Source organism: Protopterus annectens, chromosome 14.part0, assembly GCF_019279795.1.
Source record: "Protopterus annectens isolate FY-2018-M chromosome 14.part0, PAN1.0, whole genome shotgun sequence".
Taxonomy (NCBI): domain Eukaryota; kingdom Metazoa; phylum Chordata; order Ceratodontiformes; family Protopteridae; genus Protopterus; species Protopterus annectens.
In genome coordinates, this window is record NC_056748.1 from 1,134,479,241 (window position 1) to 1,134,492,401 (window position 13,161).

At 43.7% G+C, this 13,161-nt stretch overlaps 1 protein-coding gene across 5 annotated transcripts in view; it reads left to right on the plus strand.

Annotated features, from left to right (window-relative positions):
* Positions 1-13,161, plus strand: part of KIF20B (kinesin family member 20B) — a 1,912,547-nt gene that overhangs the window by 427,301 nt on the left and 1,472,085 nt on the right. For all 5 annotated transcript variants that reach the window (XM_044056921.1, XM_044056924.1, XM_044056926.1 and 2 more), the window contains exon 12: positions 8,389-8,551. In XM_044056921.1, coding sequence (XP_043912856.1) covers positions 8,389-8,551 — 163 coding nt within the window. The remainder of the gene's footprint in view (positions 1-8,388; positions 8,552-13,161) is intronic.

Genomic DNA, 13,161 nt, shown 5'->3' on the forward strand with positions numbered 1-13,161 from the left:
CTCTAGGCATTACCACCTTCCATTGTACTCTAAATCCAGGGCTGGTTTTGCCACTGCTGTGTTGCAGGGCATTTTGGCAGCTCCTGCTTCATTATAGTTTAGCCATCCTCCCTTACCTCTGCTTTGGGATTCTACCCAAGTGTTAGGACTGCAGCAATGTGAGATGAAGAACATAGTACAGTTTTGTACCTACCATAAATGTAGATGTTCGAAGATCCACATTGCTGCAGTCCAATTTTCCCTCCCTCCTTCCCTCTGTAGTTTGAGGTGGTTGTGTGGGTTGGGTTATCCATCTGAGGTATATTGTGTATATTGTATATATTGTATATATTGTACATATTTTTGGTGTTAGGCTGGTTGGTTGTTTAGTTGTTGTCTATGGGTTTTGACCTTTCTTTTTAGGGTCTTCTGACATCTGGGGCAAGAAAAGACTGAGGATATGACGTCGGTCATGCGCATTTGTACCCTGACGTTCTGATGTCAGTCAAATGCGCCTTGACCGACGTCAGCCTTATACTCTGATATTCGGGCCGACCGAGGGACAGCGGACTACCCAAGTGTTAGGACTGCAGCAATGTGGATCTTCGAACATCTACATTTATGGTAGGTACAAAACTGTACTTTTTAGATTCCAATCTTGGGCTTCATCATTAAAAAACTGCATTTGTAGAGAAGTCAAATGGCTCAAAATCTAATCTTCCTTTTTATCCCCCCACGCCAGCACAATCTGTACAGACTGATTTTCACAGATTTTGCTCAGGAAGCAGTGTCAGTGGGGGGTAAAAGTACAAGGACTGTGGGTCAATTTAGACGAAAGCACATCAGTATAAAAGAAGTGTTGACAGTGAATCTTGCCATAAAGTCTCTGCATTATCAATGAGACCCAAGTCCATTACAGATTGTGACATAAGCAGGGGTGGGGGCAGCAAGTTGTGCCCTCTGTGGCAGCTGGCAATGATGACTTAGGAGTTAGCTCTTCAGCCATTAACTCTTCAAGCTTCTTGCTTACTGACAGAGTAGAGCACAGTGGCAGACTATCTGAGATGATCTTCAGCAGGCACTCATGATTGGAAATTCAATACAGAGATCTTCAGAAGTTTATCAGATGTGGGGAGCACCTAAAGTAGATATGTTTGCCTCCTTTCAAAACCGTCATTTAAAATGATTGTTTCAGAACACCTTGCAAGCAGGCTTGGAAAAGAGATGGTCTTTTTCATTTCATTGGTTCTGGATGTTAACTCTACATATTTCCACCTTTTCCATTGATATCTTAAGTCTCAATATTCTGCAGCAAATACTAAACGAGGTATCAACCTCCAACTAGAAAATCATATATTGGCAAGTGGAAGGGATTATTTTGTTGCTTTTTAACCAGGTATCCGAAGGGGATTTTGTACCACTGGTGCTTGAATTTTTGTGTGTTACTATCCTCTGGCCTATCTTATCCTTACATAAAGGTTCATCTTGCAGCCATTTCTGCATGTCAACCCATGGATCATGCTTTTTCTTCTCTGTTTATTGTCGAGCAGTTTTTAAAAGGAGTCTTGCACCTGAGGCCTCATCGTAAACGTGTTTCTTCTCCATGTGATCTCAATTTTGTGTTAGAAAAGCTTACTTTATCACGTTCTGAACCACCTTACGGGCTGATTTAAGGCTCATAATTTGAAAACTGTCATTATTGGTTTGACATCTGCAAAAACAGAACCTGAGTTGCAAGCTCTCAGGGTGGAAGAATCCTATCTGAGAGAAGATTCTACATATACTAGATGTGCAAAAGCAGCACTGGTGCTATCTTGTTAGTATTAAATCCTTCAGGAAAGCTAACCAGCTATTTATTTCATCATATTGGACTAAAGTCAAACTGTGTCTAAGCAGACTGTTTCCAGGTGGTTTTCCTCTGTCATTGTTTTGTGTTAGTCAAGTAGTGTTGAGGCAAATTCTACTTGAGAATTAGCTTCTTTGGTGGCATACTAGAAATAGGTGGACTCCAGAAGCATTCTAGAGGCAGCAGCTTAGTCCGCAATACATGCATTTACAGAGTTACTACAAGCTGGATTTCTTTTCCAGATCCATACCAGGCATTGCGAGGACCATTTTCTAGAGGGTCCTTGACCAGTGTCATTTTTCCTGCCAGGTTGGATGAGCTATGGTACTATACCCCCAGGCTACACATGTAGTGAGAATGGTAGACATAATACACACCCTCAATTCTCCTCCTTGTAAATAATTCTAGTGGGATATTTATAAAGTTGTTTTGTTTATATTTTGTGGTTAGTTTTGGATCAGTTTGCCACGTTTTTTTGAAAGACAAGAAACACTTGAAGATTTTTAATCAGCCTGGTTTTATATGTAATAGCTTCTCCCAAAAAGGGTTCAGCCTATAGATGGCCAGAGTGATTTTGTGGCAGGGAGGAGATTTAAGCCTTAGGAAGTGGACCAATTGCTGTATCCTTGCAGCACTGAAGAATTTGAACATCTGCTGTTACAGGTAAGTGGAAGTTACAGCTATACTTCTAACTACACCCCACCACTTATAGCTGTATAAACTATGGAGTTAAGCAGTGGTACATTGTTGCACATCTAGGCCAATCTCATAGCCAGTTTAGATTAATTATTTACTACCTTAAAGCAAATTCTCTACCTACATTAAATACTGTACCAAATAAATACATTAACTGCAAATCGAAACACTGCTCTCCGTAATATGAAGAGGCTCTGCTCTAAATGGTGTGCTGCTGTTTGTCTGCATTTAGTTCTTTTAGACACATTACTAAGAATCTGATACCACAGATTTGCACTTTCAAAACTGTTTCTGTAGCCAGCTTGGCTGAAATGGGCATCCTGAGAGAATGTAGCAATTGTATCATGTTTACTGACATCTGCATACTACTAAAACCAGCACTGAGAGGTAGTTTTATAATGTTATTGGAGACAAAGCTCACAAGATGCCATTACAAATAACAAGTAGGCTGTCAGTATCACACAACACACTAAACCAAACACAGCTCACACCAAACGTGTAAACCTATATGTGGTGAGACTCTTAAAAAATAACCTACCTAAACCACAAAGATGTATACCCAAGTGTAACCTAAGAAGGAAGTACCCTCAGCAGCCTCTCAAATACACAGCACAGGTACCTCCCACCACTAAATCCACATCTAAAAATCATAGGGACTTGTTTGAAAAGCTCTTAAGGCAAACCTCCACACAGTCCAGTGCCTTAGTCATAGGGAAATCTATAGTTAGGGACATAGATGCACCACTCACCAGGCTGTGCAAGGAGAGGGCCATGGTCCTTTCCATATCGGTTGCCAGAATTTGCCGCATCACACATGCACTCAAGTCCACATACGACACAGTCAGACATGGACAGTACAAGTGAGCATGAACGACAAGTACATGTGAAGAGACCCAGTGGAGCTCTTGGAATGTGTGCCCATGACTGATACAAACCTAGCCTTGAGCAGCATTGGAATGTGTGCCCATGACTGATGTGATCCTAGCCTTGAGCAGCATTGGAATGTGTGCCCATGACTGATGTGAACCTAGCCTTGAGCAGCATTGGAATGTGTGCCCATGACTGATGTGAACCTAGCCTTGAGCAGCATTGGAATGTGTGCCCATGACTGATGTGAACCTAGCCTTGAGCAGCATTGGAATGTGTGCCCATGACTGATGTGAACCTAGCCTTGAGCAGCATTGGAATGTGTGCCCATGACTGATGTGAACCTAGCCTTGAGCAGCATTGAAATGTGTGCCCATGACTGATGTGAACCTAGCCTTGAGCAGCATTGGAATGTGTGCCCATGACTGATGTGAACCTAGCCTTGAGCAGCATTGGAATGTGTGCCCATGACTGATGTGAACCTAGCATTGAGCAGCATTGGAATGTGTGCCCATGGCTGATGTGAACCTAGCCTTGAGCAGCATTGGAATGTGTGCCCATGACTGATGTGAACCTAGCCTTGAGCAGCATTGGAATGTGTGCCCATGACTGATGTGAACCTAGCCTTGAGCAGCATTGGAATGTGTGCCCATGACTGATGTGAACCTAGCCTTGAGCAGCTTTGGAATGTGTGCCCATGACCGATGTGAACTTAGCCTTGAGCAGCATTCTGCTACCTTCACGAATAATGCTGCAGTACGAAGATTGTTCATTTCAACAATCTGATAAGCTTCTGGTGTGTTCAAATTGGTAATGATGTATGTCTGCCTGGGAGGAGATGGCAGATTGTCTTAAATGCTTTGCCAAGGATGGCCTATACCTGTCCTTCAAAGGCTTTTGTGTATTTCGCTACAGTTCTTCGTTCATAAGAAGAGCATCTCATCTGTGATACCCACTGCAAAGTGTAGCTCTTGAAGATCCTGCTGTGGGAAGTACTACCTCATGCGGTTTCATTTTTAGATTGAAGGTACATGTTTCTGGTGATTTTGCATTGCATCTTTACTCACTGATACTTTTTTTCATATTTACAGTTGTAATGACAGGTTTACCATAATGGTGAATTGCTTGGTATCGCACTTACTTTGACATCTTAATATTTTGAATTTGCTTGAGTGTAATTTAGGTGTTTTGTGTGTTCATAGGTAACTACTAGGTTAGTTGCTTTTGCAGGCCGTTTTAAGTCTAACCAGTTTCCCTTTTTGTGCTTTAATTAACCAGTCCCATTTGGTTACAGACTGAACTTACCCGTCCCTTGTTTGATAATTATATATTATTTTAATGGGAAGAAATGGGATAATACAATAAGTAATTTGAGGGGACTCGTGGGATAAAGCATTTAGGAGCTGCCACTGTCCATTAGCAGTACAGGGAGCAGTCCTGGGGTAAACTTTGTTTTCCCTCTGTAGATCCATTTTGTACTTGAATATGGGCAGGAGTGAGCTTTTCTTTATTTGGATGGGGAGTCTGTTCCAGAGCAGCGGTATCCTCTGCAAGATATTCCTGTCCCCCACACCATTTTATTGATGTTGCAGAAGATGCCATTTGACTTGCTGATGTGCAGTAAGTCCATCAGTATTGGGTTGCAGGGTGCCTTGTATGCCGCACACAGGTCATCCCTTGGTAGTCTGTAGGACACCTAGTATAGTGACAAGGGTTTGAGTTGATCCGTGTAAGGCATGTTCGTTCGCCATTGTATCCTTTTAGCAAGGTATTTCTGTGGGTATTCCAGTTTGCATATGTCTGGACAGATAAATGCCAAAGGGGGGGGGGGGTCATATTCAATGACTGGCCTAATGAGGCCTGTGTAAAGTATGCTAATGACATCCCTAGATTGAGAAACAATCCCTTTGTTTATAAGATATGTAATATAGAAGGACTTTCTTATAAAAATGGACATATGTTGTCAAACGTTAGGTCACTATCCACATAAGTTCCCAAATTCATAGGTTCATAGCTTGGTACTAGGCTATCAGCCCTAGGGCCTATACAAGCCTAGCCATAACAATTCCCTGGCTATTTCTTCCCACACTATTTACTTCCCTGGACCCCTGTCTAGCAGGGCGACTGACGTGATCCCCAGGGTGAATTTCCTTTCTCCCATCCAATTGTCAAGTTTCCTTTTGAAGAGGGCCAAAGAGGCTCTCTGCTTAACATGTATGTGCAGTCTATTCCAGAGTCTGGGGAGTCTCTGGGTCAGGTCCATCATGTTTTGTTTATTGTGATGACAAGGTTTAGAACCCTGGAGCTTGTGGCTGTGAGGGATTGAGATTTCTTTGTGTAGCATGTCCAACAGCTCTGGGTTTGACATGGCCTTGTATGTTAAGCAGAGATCGCCTCTGAGAAGACGATATGTGACAGAGTATAGCTGGAGTTTTTTAAGGCGGTCAGCGTAGGGCATCTGCTTTAGGCCTGTGATTCTTTTAGTGAGTTATTTCTGTGGCCTTTCCAGTTGTTGCAGATGTCTTGAGAGGTACATACCAAATGGGGCATTGTAATCTATAATGTGTCTAATGAGGGATGAGTACAGTTGGACAATGACTTCTTTTTTTCTGGATGAAAAGCCCTTAGTGATGAGGTGTGCCACATAGAAGGATTTCCTGACTGTTGTGGCTATGTGGTTTTCGAAGGTGAGACCACTGTCCACCTGTGTCCTTAAGTCTCTTATCACACTTTCGGTGTTTAGTGTACTGCCACCTATGTGGTAATTCACAGGTACATGTTTTTTCCCAAAGGGGATAACCATACATTTCTTGGCATTGAGCTTGAGCCCATGGCTCTGGCACCAAGCATCTGTTTCTGTAAGGCCCTTTTGTAGAGTATCCACATAATTTGGGGATTCAATAATGGCTCCCAGTTTGCAGTCATCTGCGGACTTTGTTAGCCAGAGTCCCTTAGTGTTGGCCTGCACTTCAGAGAAGTAGATGCCAAACAAGAGCGGTCCCAGGACTGAACCCTGAGGTACTCCACTTGTCACTTGTCTGGAACTGGATTTGGAGTTGGCTACTTTTACAGTGTGGGTTCTGTCAGTAAGCCAGTTGGCAACCCATTGGGTGACTTTGGTATTAATGCCCAGCTTAGTAAGTTCATCTATGATTCCAGACTGGCAGATGGTGTCAAAGGCCTTGGCGAGGTCTAGATATGCTGTGTGGACTGCCTTACCCTTGTCCATGGCACTGGAGACTGATTCAAAGAAGTCAGTCAGGTTCAGGAGACGAGATGGGCCCTTCACTAACCCAAACTGGGTGGGGTCCAGTGTTTGAAGGTTGCCAATGTCTTTGTTTATAAGTTCCATGATAATACGCTCCATGGCCTTGCAGATAAGGCTCGTCAGACTGATGGGACGGTAGTCTCCTGGATCCAAGGTGGATCCCCCCTTGTGGAGTGGGATAACTAGCTCTGCGCCACTCAGTGGGCACGAAACCTGAGGTGAGGCTATGATTAAACGTGGCACTTAGGTGAGGTGCCATTTCATATTGTAGTTCATGTAGTACACAGCCCGGGATGTCATCTGGTCCCATGGATATTGTATTCTTAGCTTTGGAGAGTGTGTTTTTTTACCCGTGTGGCCGTTATTACCGGAATTTGGCAATCTTCCGGTATTGAGATGGGCCATTTAGGGGGTGAGAGGGGGGTGAAGTTGGCACTGAATCGATCTGCCAGGATATTGGCAATATCCTTGGGATCAGTATATTTAATGCCATTCTGTTTTAGCTCAGAGCAGATCTGAGCATTGCCATTTAGAGTCTTGACATAGTTATAGAATGCCTTGTGGTTGTCTTGGGAATCTTTGGCAATTTTATTTTTATAACTAGCTTTGGAGGATTTTGAGGGATCTCAGTTTCTTACTGAGGCTGGTAAGGGAGTTTTTTGCATCCTGGGATGTTCCTCTTTTCTGAAACAGTTTCTTCCTTTTGTTGTAAAGTTTGTTTATGGCAGGGGACCACCAGATTGGCTTCCTTTTTTTGGAGGAGAACATCTTGGTTCTGTTTGGGATGGCACGATTCATGCGTGAGTGGATGTGCTCGTACAGTGCCTTAGTGTAGGATTCAGCAGTCTAACTTTCAGTTCCCATCTGCATGGGTGTCATGAAGTTTGTCACTTCTGACTTGAGTAGCATGAAGTTGGCTTTGGAGAAGTTTTTTTATGGAGGTTTCCTTACTGGGGGGGGGGGTGATGTGGATGTTAAGGGTGATTAGCTTATGGTCAAACCTGACTAACGAGGGAGTGACCATAGGTGTGGAGCATCGATTTCCCATGTTGGTAATGACCAGGTCTAGGATATTGGAACCCCTGGTGGAACTATGGATTAGTTGATCCAGGGCGTTGGAATTTATGAATTCCAAGAACCATTGGGGCAAAGGTGTTGGTACACTAGTAGTTTTCTCAGTTAATGGCAGGGTAGTTAAAATCACCCAGTATGAGGGTGTTTGGTTCTATCTTCATATTTTCTAGTATATTTAGAAAGGTGTAGTGAGAATCTTGGGGCATGGTGGGGGATCTGTAGCAAGCTACAATTTGGATTCCAGTCTTACCTAGTGTTAGTTGCACCTGGAGAATTTCAGGCGCATTGTGTTGGGCAACTAGCCCCAGCTCTTAGGGGGTGTAGTGTTAATGTGGTAGTTCTCTGAGATAGAGGACTTCCAAAGGATAAAGCAATGAATTTTTTGACATTTAGTTTCTGTCCATGATTTTGCCACCAGTTTGGACAAACATTCCTGCAGGTCAGCTGACTTATAAGTCTTAAGCGTCTCTTAATCAACATGATTTGTGGATGTTAAGCAATCTATCAGGGTATTTTGCTAATTTTACTGCATTAATTTACTAAATCTTTGAGCCTCATTTGTATTTTCTGAGCTTTTGTTGAGCTCTTCAGAAAATTTTCTGTAACTAATAATTTCATTTTATGCATGTTTTCCATTTTTTTCCCTGTGTTTTCTTAGACTACAGCAGCATGTGCCATTTCGAGAAAGCAAATTGACCCATTACCTGCAAAGCTATTTCTGTGGACGAGGAAAAACGTCAATGATAGTGAATATAAGTCCTTGTGCTTCCATGTATGATGAGACACTTAACGTTCTAAAATTTTCTTCAGTTGCTCAAAAAGTAAGTGCATCACTAAGTATTTAGCAGTCTAGTCAGATGGTTATAAGAAGTTATTCAAATATGAAAAGCGAGATCTGAAAGCATGTTTCAAAATGGCATGACCTAGTGACTTTGCTTCCCTGGAGGCTAAGTAAAGGAGAGGCCTTAGCAGATGTTCTTCATCTCACATTGCTGCAGTCCTTACTTATGGGTAGTCCGCTGTCCTCGGTCGGCCCGAATACCAAAGTATTAGGCTGACGTCGGTCATGGGCCCTCAGAACTGACATCAGAGCGTCAGGGTATAAAAGCGCATGACCGACGTCATATCCTCAGTCTTTTTTGCCGCATGGTCCGATGCAGAAGCAGCATTGCGAGTGCCGTTCGGCGTTCTGAAATTTTCGAATTCTGAGTTTCAGACCGAAACCAAGTTGGGCTAAGTACCCCGTTGGGGAATATTTTTGTTTTTTCTTGCCTCAGTTAATTCCGGATATCAGAAAAAGTGAATAATTGTATTTCTTGTGGGAAACAGATACCGCATAGGGATTATCACTCTCTTTGCATTCCTTGTTTGGGACCGGACCACGACGTAGTCGGGTGTCGATTTTGTGCTAGGTTTAATAAGCGCACTATAAAAAGAAGGTTAGATTGTGCTAGGTTGGTCTTTGGTAAGCGGTGTAATTATAATATGCCGTCGGATCCTCCGACGCCCGCTTCTAAGAAGCGCAAAGACAAATCCTTGAAACCTAGACAGGTTGATTCGTCCGTTACGGACGCCGGTCCTGCAGAAGCTACAGTAGAGCAGGGGGATCCGGCTGAAGTTTCTATTGAGTCTCAGGGGGAAACTTTGATTTTGCAGGATGTGGCCTCCCAGGAGTCAGGTCAGGCTGAAGGGGCCTCTCAAGTTACTGTTCTCCCTTCTATGCCTAAGGTGGTTAGGCCTTCTGCTTCTATTACTAAGGCTTCTTCTAAGGGCAGGTCTGTTTTGCCTTCCTCTGGTGTCCCTCCAGGTACTTCAGGGTCTGTGCCTAAAAAGCACATGCTTAAAATGGCAGAAGATTTGATTACTTTAATTAGAGGTTCTATGCCCCCTCCTGATAAGAGGCCCAGGGTGGAGCCAGAGTTGGAAAGTTTGGATCAGGCCTCAGATGACTCAGAGTCTTCTGCTGAAGATATTCTAGATTTTCCTCCTTATTCGGATTCTGATGCAGAGGATTCCACTCCTTCTGCTTCTCCTCCAGAGGATTTTTCATTTTCAGAAACTCTGCATTCCATGAGGGAGCATTTTAAGTGGGAAGGACAGGATTTCTCTGATTCAAGGAAGAGGCTTAGGGAATTCTTGTTTTTACCACAGCATAGACCCTTGGCTATACCTCCTGTTTTGGATGTTGTTCAAGATGTTTTCTCGGAGGCTTCCCTTAATCCAGATTCTTTGCCTCCTGCCAGTTAAACCGGACAGATATTACAGGGTGCCTGAGGCTCATAAATATCTGTATAAGAGTCCTAGGGCGGACCCAGAAACTATTAGTCAGGGGCCTAAGGGTGTTAGAGCCTCTGTTGTAAGGAATCCGGTTCCTCTAGATAAGGAAGCTAGAGCTTTGGATAGATGGGGTAAGAAGGTGTATACCTCTTCTACTTTAGCAATGAGGGCTTTAAATTGCCAGTTTCATATGTTGAAGTATCAGAATTTCCTCCTTTCCCAGCTAAAATCTAAAGTGGATGCTTTGGCAGTGGGCATAGAGTGTAAAGAATTGCAGGATTTAGTACATGTCTCTGAACAGGTGGGTAAGCATTCTTTGCAGTGTGGTTTTGATGCTGTGCAGGCCTCTTCTAGGGTGGCTGCCACTGGTTCAGTTCTTCGCAGGCACGCCTGGCATAAGGATCAGAATTTGTCTGAGCATGTTAAAACTAGAATTCTGGATGCCCCTTTACAGTCTGAAGTTTTGTTTGGTCCCCCTGTGGAATCGGTTTTGAAGAAAATGGAAGACAAGGCTAAGTCTATGCAGACTGTTAAAGATTTTTTGCAGGTGCAACCTCCAAAGTTTAGTAGAAATTGGCCTACTAAGGGGTGGACCTACCCTTCTGATTCTCAATCTAGGGGTAGATCTAGACGTGGCAGGGGCAGAGCTCACAGTACATTCAGGCCTAGAACTTGGAGTTCGCCTGCACAATCTGCAGGTGAGGGCAGGGGCCAGTCCTTTCGTAAACAGGCCCAATGACCTGCATTTTCAGCTGCCAGATTCTTCTTGCCTGGCAGCTCCTTTGGGAGGAAAGTTAGCACTCTTCAAGCAAAACTGGCTTTTAGTCACCCAGGACAAATGGGTATTGGACATTATAAACCGAGGCTACAAGTTTTATTTCCATGCATTGCCTCCTTTCAAAGGCATGCCAGACGTTCCTCCTCGGCAAAGGATAGAGGCTCACAAACAGATTTCTTTGCTTCTTCAAATAGGAGCTATTCAGCCAGTTCCTCTGTCAGACATGGGACTAGGATTTTATTCTCGCCTGTTTCTAGTACCAAAGAAAGGGAACACGTGGAGACCAATTTTGGATTTATCTATCCTCAACAGTTATCTGGACATTCCAAAGTTCAAAATGCTGACGTTACAACAGCTTTTACCTCTGTTGGGAAAAGATCACTGGATGGTAACTCTGGATCTCAGAGGCTTATCTTCATGTTCCTATCAGGCCCAGTTGCAGGAGGTACCTGCGTTTTCGGGCTGGAAATTTACATTATCAGTTCTCTGCATTGCCCTTTGGCTTATCTACTGCGCCCAGAGTGTTCACAAAGGTTCTGGCTCCAGTGATAGCCTTTTTCAGGTTAAGAGGAATACAGATTTATCCTTATTTGGACGATTGCCTGATTATTGCACAACACAAGGACTAACTTCTTCATCATCTACAGTATGTGATGGTAGTGTTAAGATGCCTAGGGTATTCTGTGAACGAAACAAAGTCCAGTCTAGTACCCTCTCAGGACATGTGCTTTCTGGGTGTGAGACTGAATACAGCTTCCCAGATGGCCTTTTTGACCACGGACAAACAAAGAAGCCTTTCTCTTTATTTCCATCAAATGTCTCTACGGTCCAGGCTGACTGCAAGGACAGTCCTTCAAGCCTTGGGGTTCATGGCATCTTGTATTCTGGTGCTTCCCAATGCCAAACTGCATATGAGGAAGCTTCAATGGTATCTCAAAAATGTATGGACACAACACTGCCAAGATCTAGACACTGTCATTCAGATAATACCTTGCATTCAGAAGGAATTTTTGTGGTGGGCTCAGGAATGTCACCTAAACAAGGGACTCTCTGTGACCCGACCAGAGGCGAGTCAGATTTTAACGACAGATGCCTCGGACACGGCTTGGGGAGCACACCTCAATGGAAAATGGGTGCAAGACACGTGGCCTGTCAGACTTCAACATTTGCATATCAACTTGAAGGAGATGTTAGCAGTTCAAGTTGCATTGATGGCTTTCAGGGATTTACTTCACCCAGGACAGGTGTTGATTCAAACAGACAACACTACTGTCATGTGGTACATCAACAAGCAAGGGGGAACCCATTTGTACCCTCTTTGCAGGCAAGCGATGATTTTGTGGGAGACTGCTCTCAGTTTACAACTCAGTCTTCAGGCAAGGTTTCTACCAGGAGCACAGACTCCTTAGCAGATGTGTTGAGCAGACAAATTGTGGATCCTCACGAGTGGAAACTGGATCCTCATGTGTTTCAAAAGTTGACAGTGTTATGGGGGACTCCAGACATAGATCTGTTCGCTTCTCCACTAAATTACCAGTTGCCAAAGTTTTGCACAAAAATGTTTCATCCCACAGCTTGGAAGGTGGATGCTCTATCATTCAGTTGGAGCAATCTTCATGTCTATGCCTTTCCACCTCTGCCTCTCATTCCCAAGGTACTCCTGAAGGCCAGAATAGACAAGCCATCCATGATTCTGATAGCGCCGGATTGGCCTCGACAGTACTGGTACCCACTACTGAGGAGTTTAGTACGGGGAGCCTCCATGGCCTCTGCCTTTGATTCCGCATCTTTTGTCTCAGGAGGGCAATCACTTCCTCAATGTCAAGATTCAGTCTCTGCATCTCACAGCCTGGCATATTCTGTTCTAGACCCTGGAGGGTCTCAGCTTCCACAGCAAGTTTTGAATGTTATTTTGGAGGCCAGAAGGCCTAGTACAAGGAAAGTTTACGCAGATAAATGGAGGAGATTTTTTCTTTGGAGCAGAGCGAAGGACTTTGATGTTTCCAAGCCTGATTTAAGTGTTTCTCTTCAATATCTTACTGAGTTATTGGACAAGGGTTTGTCTTTCTCCTCGATAAAGGTTCATGCTGCAGCCATTTCTGCTCACTATGACTGTGACCCTCCTTTGTTTTCCCATCCTTTGTTTAAGCAATTTCTTAGAGCGGCAAAGAACATAAGACCCCCGTAGAGCTCCTACTCCTGCTTGGGATCTCAATTTTGTGTTGGAAAAACTTACTCTACAACCTTTTGAGCCTGCAGCTACTGCCGAGTTAAAGTATTTATCATGGAAGACTGCTTTTTTGTTGGCCATTACCTCTGCAAGAAGGGTTTCTGAATTACAGGCCCTTACGGCAGTGGAACCTTTCCTGATTTTTC